This window comes from Phoca vitulina, unplaced genomic scaffold (assembly GCF_004348235.1).
Source record: "Phoca vitulina isolate PV1807 unplaced genomic scaffold, GSC_HSeal_1.0 scaffold35, whole genome shotgun sequence".
Taxonomy (NCBI): domain Eukaryota; kingdom Metazoa; phylum Chordata; class Mammalia; order Carnivora; family Phocidae; genus Phoca; species Phoca vitulina.
Genome location: NW_022589738.1, coordinates 20,591,186 through 20,609,010, shown reverse-complemented (window position 1 = coordinate 20,609,010; position 17,825 = coordinate 20,591,186). Strand labels below are relative to the sequence as shown.

Genomic DNA, 17,825 nt, shown 5'->3' with positions numbered 1-17,825 from the left:
CTTTATTTGTTCCATCATTTATTTCATTCAGTAGGCATTTATTGAGGACTTACTAGGTGCCAGGCACTGTTCTAGAAGAGTGGCCAACGAGGAAAGAGGAAAACTAAGCAAGTGTGGTGTCCTGGAAACCAAGTAAAGAGAGATTTCAAGGTTGCGAGGCTGACCAACCGTGTAAAATGTTGCCAATGGGTCAAGGAAGATGAAGACTGGGATGTGGCTGTTGATAGACCAATCCTATATCATCAGTGACTTCAGCACTTTTGCTGAAGTGGCTGGGCAAACAATCTGATTGGGGCTGTTTCAGAAAAGCCCTGGAGCCCTGGAGAAGAATGGAAGAAAGTTGGCGTAAAGTTTTGCTGTGAAGGGAAGTAAATAAATATATGGTGTTTTGTTTTGCTAATGCAGAGATTTTTATTTGCATGCAGTAAATATATCTATCCTTTCTTTCAAAGCTTCTGGGTTTCCTGTTTTGAGTTAGAAAGGCAAAATCTGTGGACAACAACTCTGGTATGAATTCTTCACAGCACATTAACTCCTCTGTCCCTTGTGAGACCTTTCCAATCTTGGGGACAGAGGGGCCTCCCTCTTGGTGTCAAAGGCTTTTTTTTTTTTTTTTTCCAGGAACCTCAAAACCTTGTGGCTGATTCACAGCCGGTATTCCCACATCCACTGCTGCGGCCACGTGTTGGACACCAAACCCTCATATGGCAATCATTCTTCCTCCCTCCCTGGCAGAATATAGAAAATACCAAAGGACCCGCCCCTCCAAAGACGACCGGACCACAGTGGGTAGGACCATAAAGGTGAGGTGACACGTACTGAAGCCGTGGCAGCAGGCAGGAACGTGTCCCACGCCCAAGTCCCCACCCTGCCCCTCGCACAGAACATGACCACCCCACACACTCAGGCCCAAACAGGAGAACACTGTACAGCGAGACACATCATTTCTCATAGAGCTCTATTGTGGCATATAATAATAGGTACTCTATATAAATTAAATTAAAAATAAAGCTCCAGCAGGTTGCACAGGTTGGCTGTTAATAAATATATCTCTGGGTAATTGTGCCCCAAGACCAGCTCACGACCACTCTCCCTCATCCAGAGAATTATACAAAAATAAATACAGGCTTGGGCCGGGGGGGGGGGAGGGAGGACATGCCCAGTTCCTCTCTGACGTTCTCTCACACCGTCCACCGTGCCCCGTTCCCCTCCACCGGGATCACCGCAGGGAGCCCCGGGCCGACAAGTCCTCAGGGACCGGAAGGTCTCTCTCCGTCGGGCATTCTCAGAAGCAAAAGAGCCCTGACTCTACAGGCCACACATCGTATCTGAATCCCCTGGGGGGGGGGGTAGCGACTGCCTCTCCCCACACCCCAGAGAGGGGGGAAGCCTGTTACTGCTGCCCCCCCACAAGCAGCCTCTACGAGAACCAGGCCAGAGAGAGGCACAACGCAAGCACCAGGAGGGACACACCACTGTTCAGAGCCACAGGGACCACCACCAACCCAGCCAGGACCCCCAGAGTCTGGGTCAAGGGCCCCCGGAGCTGGGGAGGAAATACACACACACATTCTGCAGGGGCTGCTAAGGTGGGAGACTTCTTTGGGGGCTCAAGGCTTGGGCCTGAACCCTCCTCATCCTGGGAGCTCACGTGCGGCCTGGCCAGGCCAGAAGGACAGACTTCGGCCCCGGAGGGACCAAGGAGGGTGACACTTGGCCCCCGTAGGACTGGGGCAGCTAGCTCCTTACCAGGTATAGGAACCAAGCTGTCTGCCCACTCGGTGGTAAACTCCATCCGGCCTTCCTTCCCCGCTGGGGACCCGGTCACCCCAGCTGTCACCCTACTTATACGCAAAGAGTCGGTGTCCTTGCCCATGCCCTTTTCTGGAGCCCCAGTGAACTGACCCTCTGCACCCAGAACCACGGGGCTGTCACAACCCGAGCCCTCTGCCCACGGGAGCCACACATCTCCCATAGTGGCTACCACAGAATGGGCCCCCGAGAGGATTTCCGGAGGCGATTCCTTGGGGGTGTCCCCTTCGGGGCTGGGGGGTATGACGGAGAGTCCCTCTTCGCCCTCCCCCTCCTCGTCAGGGTCCTCAGTGTCCTTGATAAGCTCCACACCACGCCCCAGCCGCGCATAATGCAGTGTGATCTCCTCCGCCAGGGCGCTGTTCAGGGCCCGCTCGGGGCCAGGCCACTTCAAGATCAGGTCGCGGTCCGTGAGCATGCCCGGGGCATGGCTGGGGGCCACCCCCCCATCTGTGGGGCCCTCCCCGCCAGCCCCTGCCCCACCCGCAGCCACAGCAGCCCTCAGGCGGCTCAGGTGGGACAGGTAGAGCTGCTCCAGCTCCTGGTCGATGGTGTCCTCGCCAAGCAGCTCCTCCGACCCACTCACCACCTCCAGACCCCCAGGGGGCTCATCCACAACGGCCCCCACCACGGAGTCCTTTCGGCCCCCTCCATTCTCTCTCGATACTTCCCACGTGGCCTCCACCTGCTGCTGGCTGGGTTCCAGGAGAGGCCCGGCTGCCCCCTCACTTGCATCGGGCCCCGAGGCCTGGTCCCTGGGGGAGCCACCCAGGCCACAGAGAGAGGAAGAGGGGAGGATCCTGATGGCCGGTGCCTGGGGGACCTCCGTGAAAGCCACAGGCGGATTGCTTCTGGGGACGTCACCTTCCTCTGGGGGTTTGCCAGTCACTGTAACTTCAGAAACCTAGAGCCATTGGGAGGGGGGCAGGGCAGGAGGGGAGAGAAAGGGAAAGGAATGAAGTAGAGGAGGGGAGGGGACAAGCGGAGACAGTGAGAGTGGGCGACAGCCCACACCCAGCCCCACAGGTGTTTCCAGATAAAACCCTCCTTAAAGAGCCCTCTCTAATTCTCCAAACACTAAAGCCTATGTCATCTATATTAAAATAACCAAATCAGATGGAGGAAAAGGGGACTCCTGCAGATCATAAAGCTAAGGAAGGCAGCGGGCACCAACATTTGGTGAACAGCTCTCAGTAAATACTGTCGGCTAACCTCTAAAACAGATCCAGAATATCCACATGAATTCATGTATTTTGTCTTTCAAAAACATTTATTTTGACAGGGCCTAGAAACAATGGCCTATCTAGCAGCAACAAGCACACTGAGCACCCAGATCCTGCTTTCTAAATACCGTTCTCCCCTAAAAGGAACCAGAACTTTCTAACTAAATGGCTGCTCCCAGGTTTGGGGCAGGGCGAGCACGAGATGAATCTAGGACACATTGTCATTCTAGAATGTGAAGGAGTGGTCCAAGAATGATGGGGATGTGTTCAAAAGGACTCTGGAACCAATGTAAACAAGCTCCCACTGACCAGAGAGAGTTCAATTTTAACAAAATAAATAAATAAGTGCAATGGGTTGAAACTTAGCAAATATGTTTAAAATTCATGAGTTAGTAATAATACACCAAAACCAAAAATCCTTTAGTTGGTCACCTTTGGAGAAGTTCACTTCTTCTGAAGACTGGTAAATAAAAGGGAAAAAATTAAGCATTTATACAGCTTTTTCAATACGAACTATATACGTTCAAGGCAGCCAAACGGTTGATATGAGAAAGTTTTTCTTTAGAGAAGAATTCCAGTTACTAAATGAAATGGGAATAAGAGAATTAAATAGAATCAATTCTAGTTAAATTAGTTTCATAATAATAGATTGTATTTAATAAATCAATTTAACAAAATTGATAGTTTAATAAAGTAAATTAAATTTAATAATCACATTAATTAAATGGAATTAGCATATTAATAAAAAGAGTAAGCAATGTGTTTCCATGTGATGCAATCAGCCAAAACCAGCCTGTGGGAAACTCTACAGGACAAACAAGGTTTCTCCAACAAACAAACTGCCAGAAAAGTGAGGGAGATTTAAATATCTAAAAAAGACCCATCCACCCAATGCAATGTGTTGACCTGGTTTGGAACCTACAACACCTATGAGATAAGGAAATTTGAACACTGATCAAATATTTGATGATACTAAAGACTGACTGTTGATCTCCCGAGGCGTGATGCTGCATTGTCGGGATTGTTTTGTTTTGGTTTGTTTTTTAACGAGTGCTTAATTTTCTGAGGTACAAACTGAAATATTTGTGGATGAGATAATGTCTGGATTTTTTTCCAAAATAATTCCATAGGCAAGGGAGGAGCGGAGGGGGTATGGAAAAAGTAGGAACGGACATGTGTTCAAATTTGTTGAAGCTGGGTGACAGGCATATGTGAGTTCATTATACTAGTCTCTTTCCTTCTGTGTCTGTTTGAAAATCTTTGTACTAAAACACACACACACACACACAAACATACATCTCCAGAATCTATCTCCCCTGCCGGCATCGCTGGCCCGGACCTCTGCAGTAGCCTCTCCCTCACGGTCCCCCCTGCTTCTGCCCCTACAGCCTACTGTCCTCACAACAGCCAGAGGGAGCCTGTTAAATCCTAAGTCAGATCACGGCCCTCCTCCGCTCACGACCTCCTGCTCTCCAGTCACTCAGAGTAAAAGCCAGAGTTCTCTCCAAGGCCCATGAGACCCTACATGATCTGTCCCCCACCCGCTGTCTGACCTCACCTCCTGCTGACCCCCCACCCCCCACACACACACTGCTCCTCTCTGTTCCTCACACATTCGTCATGGCCCTGCCTGGGGGACTTTGCACCTGCCTGGGATGTTCTTCCCCTAGTTACCCATGTGGTTCACTCTCACCTTCTCCAAATCTTTGCTCAAATCTCACTTACCACGAAGGCCTCCCCTGGCCACCTGTTCTAAACTCACAAACCTTCCCCCCACCCCCCGTGTGTGTGTGTGTGCACGCGTGCACGCACGTGCACACACGTGTGAGACACACACACACTCCCCATCCCTTTAATTTTTTCCTTAGCACCATCATCATCTAAAATATCGTATATTTTAACTATTATTTTGTTTTGTCCTGTCTCTCTCCACCAAAATATAAATAAGCCCCGGGAAGACAGCTTTTTTGGTCGCTACCATATTCCCAGGGCCCAGAACTGCTTGGCACAGCGCAAGCACTCAGTAAATATTTGCTAACGTAACAAAGACTCAGGTGAATAACTGCACTCTGTCCCTCCGCCATCGGGTTCTGCTTTGGGGGGCCTCCCTCCGACCTAGGGTAGACCTGGAGCAAGTCGGCCTCCGCCACCCGGTCTCCCATTGGGCTGTCCATCCAGAGGCTGCCAGGGCCTGCTTACCTGAAGCGTCATCTGAGGCCACGGACGGAGAGGGGTGGGGGCCACCAGGGGACCCACCGACTCCTGGACACTAGGGCGCTCTGCTGGAGAGAAGAGAAGGGTAGTGTTGGGGTGAGGCGGGTGTGCAAGCAGGCCTGGTTTAGTTAGGAAAGGCTGCTCTTGGGGCTGCTTGGCAGCTTTGCCTCTGAGGCTTTCCGTGACAGTCTAAGACAGAGGGAACCTCCTAATTCGTACAGAGAAAACAGAGAGAAAGCAAGCAAACGGTAAACATAAGCTAAAACCCCCACAGCCCGCCAAGTGCTTACCCATAGCAGGGGTGCTGTCCTTCGCACTCTTCATCCTCAGCTCTTCCTCAGTAGGCCTGGGGAGTGGGACAAAGGGGAGAATGCATGGATCTGATGTCCCGAGAGGCCAGTTCTGCCACCCACCGGCACCTTCCGAGCCTCTGTGGTGGCCCACTCCTAAGCGACAGTGGCCGTCTTCCCTTCTGCCACCTTTTTACTCCCCCCATTAGAAAAGTCCTACAGACGCGTTGTAGAAATGTTATGAAACACAGGAAAGCGTAAAGAAGGGGAAAAGTCACACATCAGCCAGAGGCCAACACTAGTACCATGTTGGAAAAGTTCATTCCAGATATTCTACAAAACCAACTTAGGTTCTGCAGACGGCATTTCGCAGCTGGCTCTGTCCGTAACCGTAAGCAGAAGCATATACCCTTTTGTCAACATTTGAAATGGCTGTTTACGCTCACAGCGGCTCACCGGAACGTACGTAACCCGTTCCCGTCCTCCTGAGCGGCCAGGTTGTGGCCTTCGTTTTGCTCCCACGAAGCAGACTCCAGCAGACATTATTGGGCATGGCTTTAGGAGCACTTTGGATCGTTTCTTTAGGGTATATCCCTAGCCATAGAGGGACCCGCTTTTTCCAAGAAAGGGCAGGTGAGGACTGGGGGACTCAGAAAGCAGCAAGTGGGAGGAAGGAAGCAACTGGAGAACAGCAAGGAGGCCAGCAGAAAAAGGAAGTAACCCGGGCTCACAAAGACCTGGGTCCCTCCACCGATCCTCCACCCATCACCCTATCAGCCTGGCCGACCACCTAACCTTTCGGAGCCTCACCCTCCTCACCTTAAAACAGAGCACAGGACAGCCAGGATGTGCACACCAAGCACAGGGCAGTCAAGGCCATCGAGGCAGACACCGGGGCCTGGCACGGAGCGGGGGCTGAATCGACGGCAGATATTCATTAAAGTTGGTCCTCCTCCGCCAGGCAAGTCAGGCCCCGAGGTCTAAGTGGCATAAGGCAAGTGTATTTCAGCCAGTCTCTGCCAGGGGTGGGGTCACAGGGATCATGGAGAAATCGCTGTTCTCATTCTCAGAAATGAGTACCAAATGTTTACCGACGAAGGCAAATGAGAGGGAAGCGTTAACAAAAACATGAGCAGAGACTGAGAGGAGCTGAGGCAATTGCTCAGACCTTTTCGTTCCGAAAAGGTAATACGATGATGTTGACATTTCTGCAGACGGTTGCAACTTTTTGAAAACACATAATCAATTACCTCACAAAAGCCGAGGATCACTAGCTGACCTGAATAGAATACCTACTATGATGTTCGGCACTGTTCTGTGTGCTTTCGCGTATATTAATGCAATCCTCACGACAATCCTGTGAGGTAGGTACTTTTAATCCTGTGAAGTACGTAGTATTATTATCCGCGTCTCGCAGATGATGACGTGGAAGCCGAGGAAACCGGCTCAAGGTCAGGCAGCGAGGACCGAAACCTAAGCCTTCTAGCTCCCATGTCTAAATCCAGGCTCTCGATCAACAAACTGCCACTTCCCGGACAAGGGAAGCTGGGGTCTTACCCCAACCCCATCTCCGATTCTTTCCAGAAGTAGATAGAGGGGGGCAGCAATAACAGACAAGATCTCTCCCTCTTCTTTCATTCAGGCTTTTCTTTGGACCTGCCTCTTGCCCATATATTCATTCCCAGATTCCCTGCCTTCGTGGGACACGTGGCTAGGTGACCACCAGACACGGAAGTGGCGGCAAGGTCCCTCAGGGAGGAAATTTGAGCCAGGTACATGGATCTAGAGTCTGGAAGCTCCAGAAGGGGCCGTCTGTCTTTCTCCACGGACTAGGGCTTGTGCGTCTCACCAAAGGTATTTGAATCCGAATATTACAAGGCCCTGGAGTAAGTGACTCCAGAAGCCTGGCCACCAACTCCCGAGCATCACAGATAAGAAAGGGGGATTTGGAACAAACCAGCTTGGTCCTGCACCAGTCCTCCCAGTAAGTTTAAAATCCAGGTCCTTGGACTTGTGGGCCCAACACGATTTCTACGGACTTCTTTTGCTGGCGTAGTCCTTCGTTAGAGAAAATGTCACCTTTCTAGGATCTTCTAAAGCAAGCTTCTTCAAGAAGACCCACAAACAGAAGGGCAGCCCTCCCTCCCAGGGGCAGGACTAGGCAAGCCATCTCCTGCCATCTGGCCCAATGTTGACATGCACAACCAGGCTCTGAAATACCATTCCAGAGTCCTAGATGTATGTGAGAGAGAAAAAGCGGGGGGTGGGGTGGGGGGGACACAGGATGCAGCCAACCAGAAGGAAAAGAATTCCACAGTTCAGCTGAAGGAAGAAGAGAGAGAAGAAAAACAAATACAAAACAAATCTCTCAGCCCCCAGAGCATCTCTTCTGCAGCTGAGGAGCGTGAGAAGAGGGGGAGCTTCCAAAAATCAGGTCAAGCAATTCAGCCAATCCCAAGATCCACAAAGTCAGCAGAAGTACACAGGGCGCTCTCCATACCTCTGAAGTCAGAGAGATGAAAGCAGAAGGCACAAGCATTTATCGTTCATCTCCTCCAACGTGGGCCCTTTTCATTGATACACCAAGTCATTTGAAAACCTTCACATCTATCCTTCAAAGCAGCACCCTTCCCTTTTTACAAATGCGGAAACTAAGGCTCAAGGAACCGTGTCTCTACACCCACTAACTACACACCACACTGATAACAATCCAAAGAGGGCTCCATTTTGAAGACAGTGTTCGAAACTGTGGGCTAAAAAAAAAAGAAAAAGAGAAAACCTAAATATCCTTGAACTGTCTTTCACAGTAAACATTCAGGGGCAGCTATGACTTTAATCAAAAGGAGGATAGTAAGAGAAATGGAGTACAAGTGTACACTGACTCACTGATCAGTAACAGAGAAGAGGGGTTCTTAGAAAAATGGGGAGGGAGGAGATTAAGAACAAAACTGTACCTCCAGGGTGCTTGCTAGTTTTCGAGAAGGAAACCTGCTCTTTTGGCACCAGCCCTACAAATGCCACGTGCTACCTCCTCAAGGGCAGTAGGGAAGTAGTGGGCCGGGGACAGGCCCGGGAACCTGGGCCCGCACCTGGGATGCATCCTTGGGGTGCACTTGGTCAAGACAGTGCAGCCTAGAAGGGGCCACACCAGTCTCCTAGGCGTGAAATTCCTCCTGCCATAAGGAAACTCAATGACTGCTGACCTCAGACGACATCCGGGGAGACCGGAAGGTGAGATTTCAGAGAGGTGCCATTGGCCCCAGCCTGGGCCAGCCGAGACAGAACAAAAATGTCAATCGCCAGAGTGCGAGCGGGGGAGGGCTGACAACCCCCAATGGGCAAGAGCAAAGCAGACTTTCAGAGCAGTCACATCACTGCCACCACCACCCCGAGTCCTCTGGGAGCACCCCCGATGCCGTTTTCAAAGAACTTGGCCAGCCCTAAGTGGGTCACGCGCTGAAACCCAAAGGGAAACTCAGCAGACCCCAGCTCCCATGTAGTCACCTCGAAGATAATGCTGACTCTCTAAGGGGTCAGGTGGCCTCAGAAACCTGCCCCACGATACTTGGAATCCCAGTTACCCCAAGCCATCTGCTTTCTGAAAAGAGCAGGGTTTGAAGCGGCTGTGAAAGCCACCACATTCTGTGGGGGCACTGCTCTGCCTTCCCCAACTAGGGTCTGTGTCGGTGTCAACCTGGGACTTAGAGCCCATCCAGCGGGGTGGAAGGAGAGCACTTTATCGTTGCCATGAGCTTCCTTCACGGCAGTGACTTCATTCATTTGGCGGTGACCCACAGTAAGAAATACATTTTACATCATAAGCCAGCACACCCATACATGTGTAAATATACATACTTATAGAGAACTGGAAAACAGTTGTTCTTTGAATGAAACGGCACTTACCTTTACTACGTGTTGTGAGACACACTGATTATTTCCTATGCTAGTTCTTTTTCTTTAATATTCATTGGGATCCAGGAAATTGATTTCACAGTTCAATAAAGGGTCAGGACATGTAACTTTGAATAACCTCAGCTCTGCCACCTACCAGCTGTGTGACCTGGAGCAAGTCACTTAACCTCTTGATGCCTCGAGTTTCCTCCTCCATAAAGAAGGTATAACGGTAATAGCTATCTCAGAGGGCTGTGGGGTGGATTGAGCAAATAGTGGAACATCGCCTATAAAGTGCTAACAAACAGCGATCCCCTCCAAATTCCCACTGAGGGAAACTGAGGCTCTGAAAAGGAAAGCAACTTGCCTGGCAATGCCCCGCCGGTAAGACGCACCACCCAGCCTGGTATAGCCATTAAGAACTGGGGAACTAGAGCAGGACCGCCCTGGCTCAGAGCCCAGCTCTGCCACTTCCATAGCATGTGGCCTCAGTCCACATCCTTAACCATGATGCCCTACCAATTGTCTGTGGAGTAAAAGAGGATCGCTTTCTCACTAAATCCTGACTTTCCAGACAACCAAGATGGCCCTTGGCCTGTCCTGTCTCAACTTTGATTGTTCTGGTTTCCCCTAAGACTGCCGACTCAGACAGCAAGTTGGGTCGCCATCCATTCAGCAACAGGTGACCTAAACATCATTGAGGCCTTACTGTGCATCGGCCCAGTTGACAGACCCTGGAGACACAATGGTGAGCACACCCAACTAGGAAGCTGACAATTTCGTGTGGAGGAAGACATTTAAAAAAATAACTCACACTCATTCTTTCAACAAACATTTATTGAGCACCTGTTAAGTGCCAGGCACCGTGGCAGGCCCTGCAGGAATACAGTGGTGAACAAAAAGCAGACCATGTCCCTACCCCTCACGGAGCTTACAGACTAAGAGGGCAGAGGGTTATCCAATAATCCCCTAATGAAGGTGTAACTACAAACTGAGGTCAGTGCCTTCAGGAAAGGAAGAATGCCCTGGAACAAAGGGCCCTGGCCCAGACTCCAGGGTCAGGATGGGCTTAGGATGCTTAGAAGGAAGAGAAGCAAGGGAGGGGTCGGGGAGAGGCCACTCAGGAACACTGTTGGGGAGGTGATGGATTCGATCTCAACTGCGGGACGCATCTTTGGGACATCAGCCAAGTGGAGACACCGAGTCTGGCTATGTGAGGCTGAAGGAAAGAGCAAGGAGAAGGGCCAGGGGGTTAAGAGGAAAAGCAGCAGAGCGTGGTCCCAAGGCAAGGGAAAGATCACGTTTTAAGTAGGAGTGCTCAACCACTTCAAGAAGAAAACCAAAAGCCACCTCTGGAATCTGGTAGATGTGGGGGGCTGAAGCAAATGGAGGAGGAGAGTGTCAGCAACTCTTCAGAGGGGGGTCAGCAATGAAGGGGAGGGGGGTGGTTAGGTGCTGGCCGGGAGCAGCAGGGGCAGAGGGGAGGTCAAAGGACAGGTTTTTCAGACAGTAGAGATGCTAGCATGTATAAAGGCCAAGAGAGAGGATCAGTGAAGAGGGCGGTGAAAAGCTGCCAGGAGAGAAAGGGTCAAGTTCTGGAGCAGGTAGCAGAAAACGGAACCCAGGGCACAAGTGGGGGGACTGGCCTGAGGGAGTAAAAGGGCCCCCTCCTCCCCTGTAACACAAGGGAGGGAACTTAGTTTGCAGGTTTGGGGGCTGCGAGCTGTGGGGAGTTCCATTCTTACGGCTTCGTTTTGTTTTTGAAGCAGGAAGTAAAGTCTGAAGGTAAAGAACATTTGAAAAGAGTCACAGCAAGATAGAGACAAGAGTGGATCAGAAAAATAGACTAAGACTGCCAGGCAGGGTGGGAAATGATCTTAAAGTTGTGGCAACACACACTTGTTCTGCTACGTGACATTCTCTGGCAGGTCTCGCCTGATCCATGCTATGAGAACATCGAGGACTGAGGATGTTGGGATGGGCAGGCTTCCCAGGGGAAGCACTCTTAGAACCGAGGGATCAAAACAAGGAGACCGCAAGGAGCACAGGACCAACATTCCCGGTGATGGAAAACAGCATGGGCAAAGGCCCTGAAGCAGTAAGGGGCAAGGCACCTTGTTAAGACCACGGTGACAGAAGCTCAGAAGGCAGAGGACAGTGGGATGTGAGACTAGCAGCTGCGGAGGCCAGACTGGGGGACAGGGCAGGGGGGTGCTTGAAGGCCATGCTGAGGCCTTCTTGGTCTTTCTTTCTAAGAGGAACAGGACACCTCCTAAGGGTGTTAAGCCAAGGCAGATCAGGAGGGCTCCTCCCGACACCAGCCCTAGGACTCTGGACTCTGGGAGCCTCAGTTTGCTCATCCAGGAAAGAGGGATAAAACAGTCTCTCTCTCAGGGAATGTTGAAAGGATTAGATGAGGCCTTTGCACGCAAACCCTCAGCACAATGCCCAGCACAGAGCAGGGTCTCTGCCAAGCGTCACATACACCAAGCCCTCCGTCCCTGCCTCGCCCACCCAGCTCCACCACAAAACCTTTGACAGCTTACTGCCAGTCTGCATCTTTTTCCCTGTTGGAACCTAGCACCGTGCCCAGCACATAGTAGGCCCTCAACAAGTGCTTGTTGATGGATCATCTCAAAGCCTAAGAGTTATCAAAAGCCTGGTCCAGCGATCCAGGGAATGCAGCCATTTTCTGGTTTCTGAGCTGTATCCCCATGGCTACCACAGACTTCCCCTGTACCCCCCACCTGACGTGGCCATGCCCGGTACGGGGGGCGGGGGGGCCTGCAGCCGGCACTTGTGAAGAAGCCCTCTGCCACGGGGCTCCTGCACGTTCGGCCTTCCCCCCTGAGATCGGCTACCGGCCCCAAGAGGGCTGGGTGGCAGGGGGTAGCTGTTCTTCAACAGCGCTCCAAGTCACCGGCAGCACACAGCTTTTAAAACAATAATAAGTTGAAATGTACTCGCCAAGAAAGCCACCGACCTACAAAGAAAATCTTACCGCTGATCTTGCAATGAGCACCAACCTCCCCTTTGCAAGAGCTGAGATCAAAAGATAAAGAAGCTATCAAAAAGCCATCTGCCCACTTAAAATAATATCACAAGTCATGTTAGGAACCACAGACCTGGGGCCAGATACCAAAACAATTGTCTGAACGGGCTGCTTCAATTTCTCCTTAAAACCACCCATGTATTTTAAAAGAAAAACACCCTCTCCACCCACCTTGGCCCTGCGAGCTTTTGATTTCTCTGGTTCTCTTCCTTTTACACTCTAAAATGACCAAACTCTTGTTACCCAAACTGTCACATCTTACAGACAGGGCTCCCACGACAGCCACCTGGGAAGACAACTTGGGAAAAGTGACAGAAATGAAGGCGATTCTGGGCACTGGGGCCACTCCAAACCTTGAGCTGGGTGATGGCTACATGAGCATATGTATGTAAAAATCCACTGAGCCCTATACTTAAGATCAATACACTTTGTATACCTCAAAAAAAGCAAAGAGAGAGAGAGAGACAGAAAAGAGTGATAAAGAAAGAGACAGAGAGAGAGAGAGAGAGAAGTTAAAAGGAAAGCATGACCTGCTGGGAACACCAGGAATGAAATGCAGTTTTCCTGAACCCTGTCAGACCTTCCAGAGGAGTAGTAAAAAAAAAAAAAAAAAAATGTCCCAGCATGTCCTCCCCGGTCCTGTCACTCACTAGCTGAGTGGACTTAGGCTGGCTCACCTCCCTGAGCTACCTGTCTCCCCCTTTATTAAATGTGCCTAATCTGCGCGCCTATACCCCACAGAGCACGCACAGCAGGACTCAGGCGAGAACAGACTCGAAGCTGTCAGCACAGAGCTCAGTAAACACTGGCCACTATTCCCTTCCACGGCTACCACCATCCTTCAGTGCCTTGCCCATGTTTGCTGCATTCAATCCAACCAAAGTGACTCTCATTCCCCTTTAGCAGATGAGAAGACTGAGGCTTACAGATGAAGAAACTGAGGCAAGGCCACACAGCAGGTGATGGGCAGAGCAGAGTTTGGGAGGGGTATCCAAGGAACTGTATGTGTGATTCCCTAAATATAAATATAAACACTAGCTAACACTTGCTGGCACTGCTACGAGCCAGATTTGGTTCTGAGGGCTTTTACTCGTCTCCTCTGCAGTAGGTGTTGTTAACTGTCTGTTTTACAGGTGAGGGTATTGAGCCACGGTGCGGTTAAATGAGTTAGCCAAGGTCACAAAGCCAACAGACGGCAGGGCTGCAATTTGAACCGAGGCACTCTGATGTCAGAATCCATTCTCTTAACTCTGTAAGGAAAGGCATGCTGCCTGCCCCCTTTAGACTAAGTCTCAGATTACTGTGGGGCTCACAGGTCGGTAAGTGGGTACTTGCCTGCTTGCTCACATACCCAGGCACACCCGCCCACCAGGCCCAAGCTAGACCTTTCTGAACCACTCACTCACAGCCTAAGGCCTTGCCAGGATCACAAACATCTTGCTGCAACCAGAGGCTTCTGATCAAGCATATACAAGGTCCAGAACGCATTTTCCCATTCCCATTTCCAGTCCTCCCGGAAGCAGAGAAATGTGTGCATTTCCCACACCTGCACAGAGACTCTACTTATCCCAGGCTAGGCTTAGGTGACCCCCTCCACACACCAAAAGAATCAGGCCTAGCTGCTACCTTCAAAGAACTCCTCGCTTGACTGAGAAAATCTAGTCTCCTATGAGGCCTCCTGGGGTTTACTGGCCCCTTCTCCCAGGCTCTGAACGGTCACAGGCAAAAACAAAGGACAAGAGCTTTGAGTCCAGGCCCACCTGGTTCTGCGTCTGCCAGTCACTGCTTCCCTGTGAGAGCACAGACTCAGCCCCTCAATCCTGCAGGAGGCCTCGCACTAGATTAGAACGTAACAGTAAAGAGATGCACAGGCTTCAAGGTCAGCCATGGTGGAACTGGAAACACTTCCTCAAACAGTTTCTCCCTCTGGAACCCCGGTTTGCTGCTCTGTCAAATGGGGATCAGATTCCCTGTCCCCCACTGGCAAGGCCCTTGGTCCACCCTACTAGGTCACTGAAGTTCTGTCCACTCCAGCACACTGCTCACCATTCACACCAAGCTCAGTCTCACCTCAGGACCTTTGTACTCAGTTCCCTCTGCCTAGAACACCTTTGCTCCCATACGTGTGCATAACCACTCCTCCATCATTCAGGACTCAGTTTAAGTGGTACCTCCTCAGAACAGTCCTCCCTGTTCCCTTTTCTACAAACTCTTCCCACCCCACCCCCCCATATATCTGCGCATGACTCTTCTTCCCATCATCCAGGACTCACCTCCTTAAAGGCCTTCCCTGAACACTGGAAAGCAGCTATTCCCTCCCAACTATCCCCTTACCCTATTTCACTCTCCTCTCAGCAACTATCTTATCCCTCTGTATCTTATCTGCTTGCTTGTTTTTTTCAAACCGTCTCCCATCGGAGCCTACATGATCCTTGAGGGCAGGCAAGATGTCTGTCTTGTTCAGGGTTTTACAGTGGAATTCAACAAATGAATGAAACCCCCGTAATTAAAACAGAGCCTAGCACATGTTTGGCCTCCGTTACTCTTGGACTGCCTGAATGCGCCCTCCTCCCCGTCCTGGAGAGCAGGCCTGAGGGGTTCCGGGGTCGGGATGCTGGTCCTCCATCCTAGACACAGCCCTGCGTTGTTGGAGGTGGCGCTGGCAGACATTACCTGCGCCTCACCGGCTTCATGCAGCTCTTCAGCTGCCTGGCCTCAGCCTCCACGGGACCCTGGCACTCGGGCTGTGGCTCCAGCTGCTGCAGCTGCTGCTGCTGGGGCAGCCCTTCGGCATCAGTGGGTGTGGGAGCGGGTGCGATCCGGAGCAGGACTGTGTAGTTGCGGCCTTGGTTGTTGGCCCAGAAAGTGCCCTCGGGGGTCTCATAGCGCACCACGAAGTCCAGGCGCGCCCCATCGCCCGCGCCCTCAGCAAAGGGCAGCTGGAAGGCAAAGCGGTCAGTGCGGCCGCCGTCGTCGGGCGAGGAGGCGGACGCCTGGCCAGGGCCCAAGCCCAGGCCCAGGCCGGGATCCAGGATGGGATCTCCTGCTCCTGGTCCTCCCGCTCCTGCCCCCGGCGGGCTGCGCGGGACGTAGCGCGCTGGGTGGTCGCAGAAAGAAGCCCAGCCGTCGTGTGAGGCCCGCACGTGCACCGCCTTCTCGAAGGAGCGGTTCAGCACGCGTACCAACCCGCGCAGCACCGGCGGGCGCCCCCCAGGCACCCACACCCCGGCACCCCCGGGGACCGCTCCGGGAGGCGGCAGCAGCGCCTCCAGCTCCACCATGACGCGCCCCAAGCGCTCCAGACGGCCCGGCGCGGGCGGCAGCGAAAATGTGGGCACCAGGTAAAACCCCCCGCCAGCGGGGACGGGGCACAGCGGCGAGGGCGCAGGGCCAGCCTCCTCTTCCTCCTCCCCTTCATCCCCATCCTCGCCATCGTCGTCCTCGTCAGCCCCGCCGCCGTCGCCATCTTGCCCGGCCGCCGCCGCCATCTTGCCCGCCCCGGGCCCGCCCCACGGCCGGTAGCGGCGCAGCTGCGCCAGCGGCAGCCCCAGGGCCTCGTCGGCGAACAGCACTCTCCGCGGGGCCACCGCCGCCTCAACAGAGGTGCGGGGCTCGCCCGCGGCCGGCGAGGGGGGCGCGGGATGCCGCAGCGGGGGTTCCACAGGGGCCGGGCGCGCCATATCGGCGGCGGCGGCGGCACCGACGGCACCGGTGGCGGGACCGGCGGGGGCAGGGCCTGAAGGGGCGGGCAGCCAATGGGAAGGCCAGCGCGGGGGGGTATGGCTCATGGGGGCTGTAGGCGGTGAGACGAAGACAGGTATAGCAGAAAGCCAATAGGGAGCCGCGCACGGATGACGTAGCGGTGAAGCGAGTGCGGGAGAAGCACGCAGCCAATGGGGATGCCCGAGAGTGGGCGGTGCAGGAGGCGGGAGGATCAGGGAATCAATGGGGAGGCCTAAATGGGGGTGGTGCGGGGTCCGGCATGGAAAGAGCACAAGTAGGACAGCTAGTGCGGGAGTGTGAGCGGGAGCGGCATGTGTGCGGCGGAGAAAATGGAATGACTACAGGCGATGGGGGCAGCGGGGAGCGAACGGAGCGGCCCGAAAAGCAGGAGATCCCTTGGTTGCGTAGGCGCTGGGACGCGAAGACAGAGACCGCGAATAGCCAATGGGGAGCCACGCGCCGGTGGCGTAGAGGAGATGACGAAAAGATAACGGCTACAGCGAGCCGGTGGGGAGTCGTGTGAGCTTGCACTATGCCTTCAAGAGGCGGTGCTAGGGCTGAACTAGCGAATACGAAGGCTAGAAAGAGACCCAAGAGGCCGTGTAAGGGCGTCCTCGAAGGCGGGACTGGAGGGGCAGGGCCAATGGGGGTGGACGGCGAAGGCGGGAGCTAGGAAGAGAGATGGTGGCTAGCCAATGAGGGAGCCAGAATGAAGGCAGTTGAGACCTCAAAGGGTAGGGCTAGAACGAAATGAACCAATGCCAAGGCTGCAAAGTCTAGCGGGATGGAAGGACACGGAGGCGGAACGGGCAAGAGCAGAGCCAACCGGGGTGTTGGAGGTTGTGTGAAGGAGGGGATGGAACAGCCAATAAAGAGGCCAGAGGAGGCGGTCTGGGCTGTAGGGTGGCTGGGCCGCAGAGCCCTGAAGTGCACGCAGCCGTTGGGAAGAGTACGCCTCTTGTGGTTGCGTATACCATCTCCTTAGCCCTCCGTGACTTCTCCTTGCCCCAGGGCCGTGAATGCCCAGAGTCCCTGAAGACCTAGACTGCACCCTAGTGTGAGGTCTAAGAAAGCAAAACGGACTCTCCTGTCGCAGTAACTGGGTCTTTCCTGCCCACCTGGGAACCTTTGCTTGAGCAATGCCACTAGCCAAGAATGTTCTTGATTGTCACCCTCAGCATTCTCCAGGACTTGGCACCATTGTTGAATGAATGGCCAAATGAAAAATTGACCTTTTCTGGAAAATGAGCTTTTTCAGACTTCAGCTCAGCAAAACACTGAGCCTGACTGTATGGCGCCAGGAGTTGGTTGGACACGTTGGTAGACATCTAATGTAATCACAAACCAAAGTCCTGCCTTTCTTGCCCCACTGGCACTCCACACCCCAAAGTGGCCTCACTTCCCTCTTTCTGTCCCCCATTTCTGCTCCTGCCGTTCCCTCTGCCACAGCGCTGCTCCTGCTTCCTCACCCTTTCACTCTCCTTTGAGGTCCTGCCTCCTGTGGGAACTGAAATGTAGCTTTGTCCACTGAGCATGGCCCTTCGTACATTTCCCCTCCATCCTGGGAGGGTTTTCCGAACACCTACTGTATGCAAGGTGCTGACACGCGACATCCTGAGG

At 53.0% G+C, this 17,825-nt stretch overlaps 1 protein-coding gene across 2 annotated transcripts; it reads right to left on the bottom strand.

Moving 5' to 3' along the window:
- Positions 1-410: 410 nt before the first annotated feature.
- On the bottom strand, positions 411-16,162 carry PPP1R3F (protein phosphatase 1 regulatory subunit 3F). 2 transcript variants are annotated; one of them, XM_032426692.1, is made up of 4 exons: positions 15,156-16,162; positions 5,540-5,595; positions 5,235-5,317; positions 411-2,716 (listed from the first exon to the last, which is right to left on the bottom strand). In XM_032426692.1, exons 1-4 carry the CDS (start codon positions 16,160-16,162, stop codon positions 1,421-1,423), a joined length of 2,442 nt encoding a protein of 813 aa, XP_032282583.1. In that variant the 3' UTR covers positions 411-1,420. The 2 variants fall into 2 exon arrangements, with proteins under 2 accessions (XP_032282583.1, XP_032282585.1); XM_032426694.1 differs by having other exon boundaries at positions 5,235-5,314; positions 15,156-16,061.
- Positions 16,163-17,825: the final 1,663 nt, after the last annotated feature.

Coding starts and splice junctions, on each gene's coding strand:
- PPP1R3F (XM_032426692.1), bottom strand. CDS start 16,162: ATGGCGCGCCCGGCCCCTGTGGAACCCCCGCTGCGGCATCCCGCGCCC. Junction 5,596..15,155: donor ATGAAGCCGGTGAGGCGCAG/GTAATGTCTGCC, acceptor CCCACTCCCCAG/GCCTACTGAGGAAGAGCTGA. Junction 2,717..5,234: donor GGCCTCAGATGACGCTTCAG/GTAAGCAGGCCC, acceptor CAATGGCTCTAG/GTTTCTGAAGTTACAGTGAC.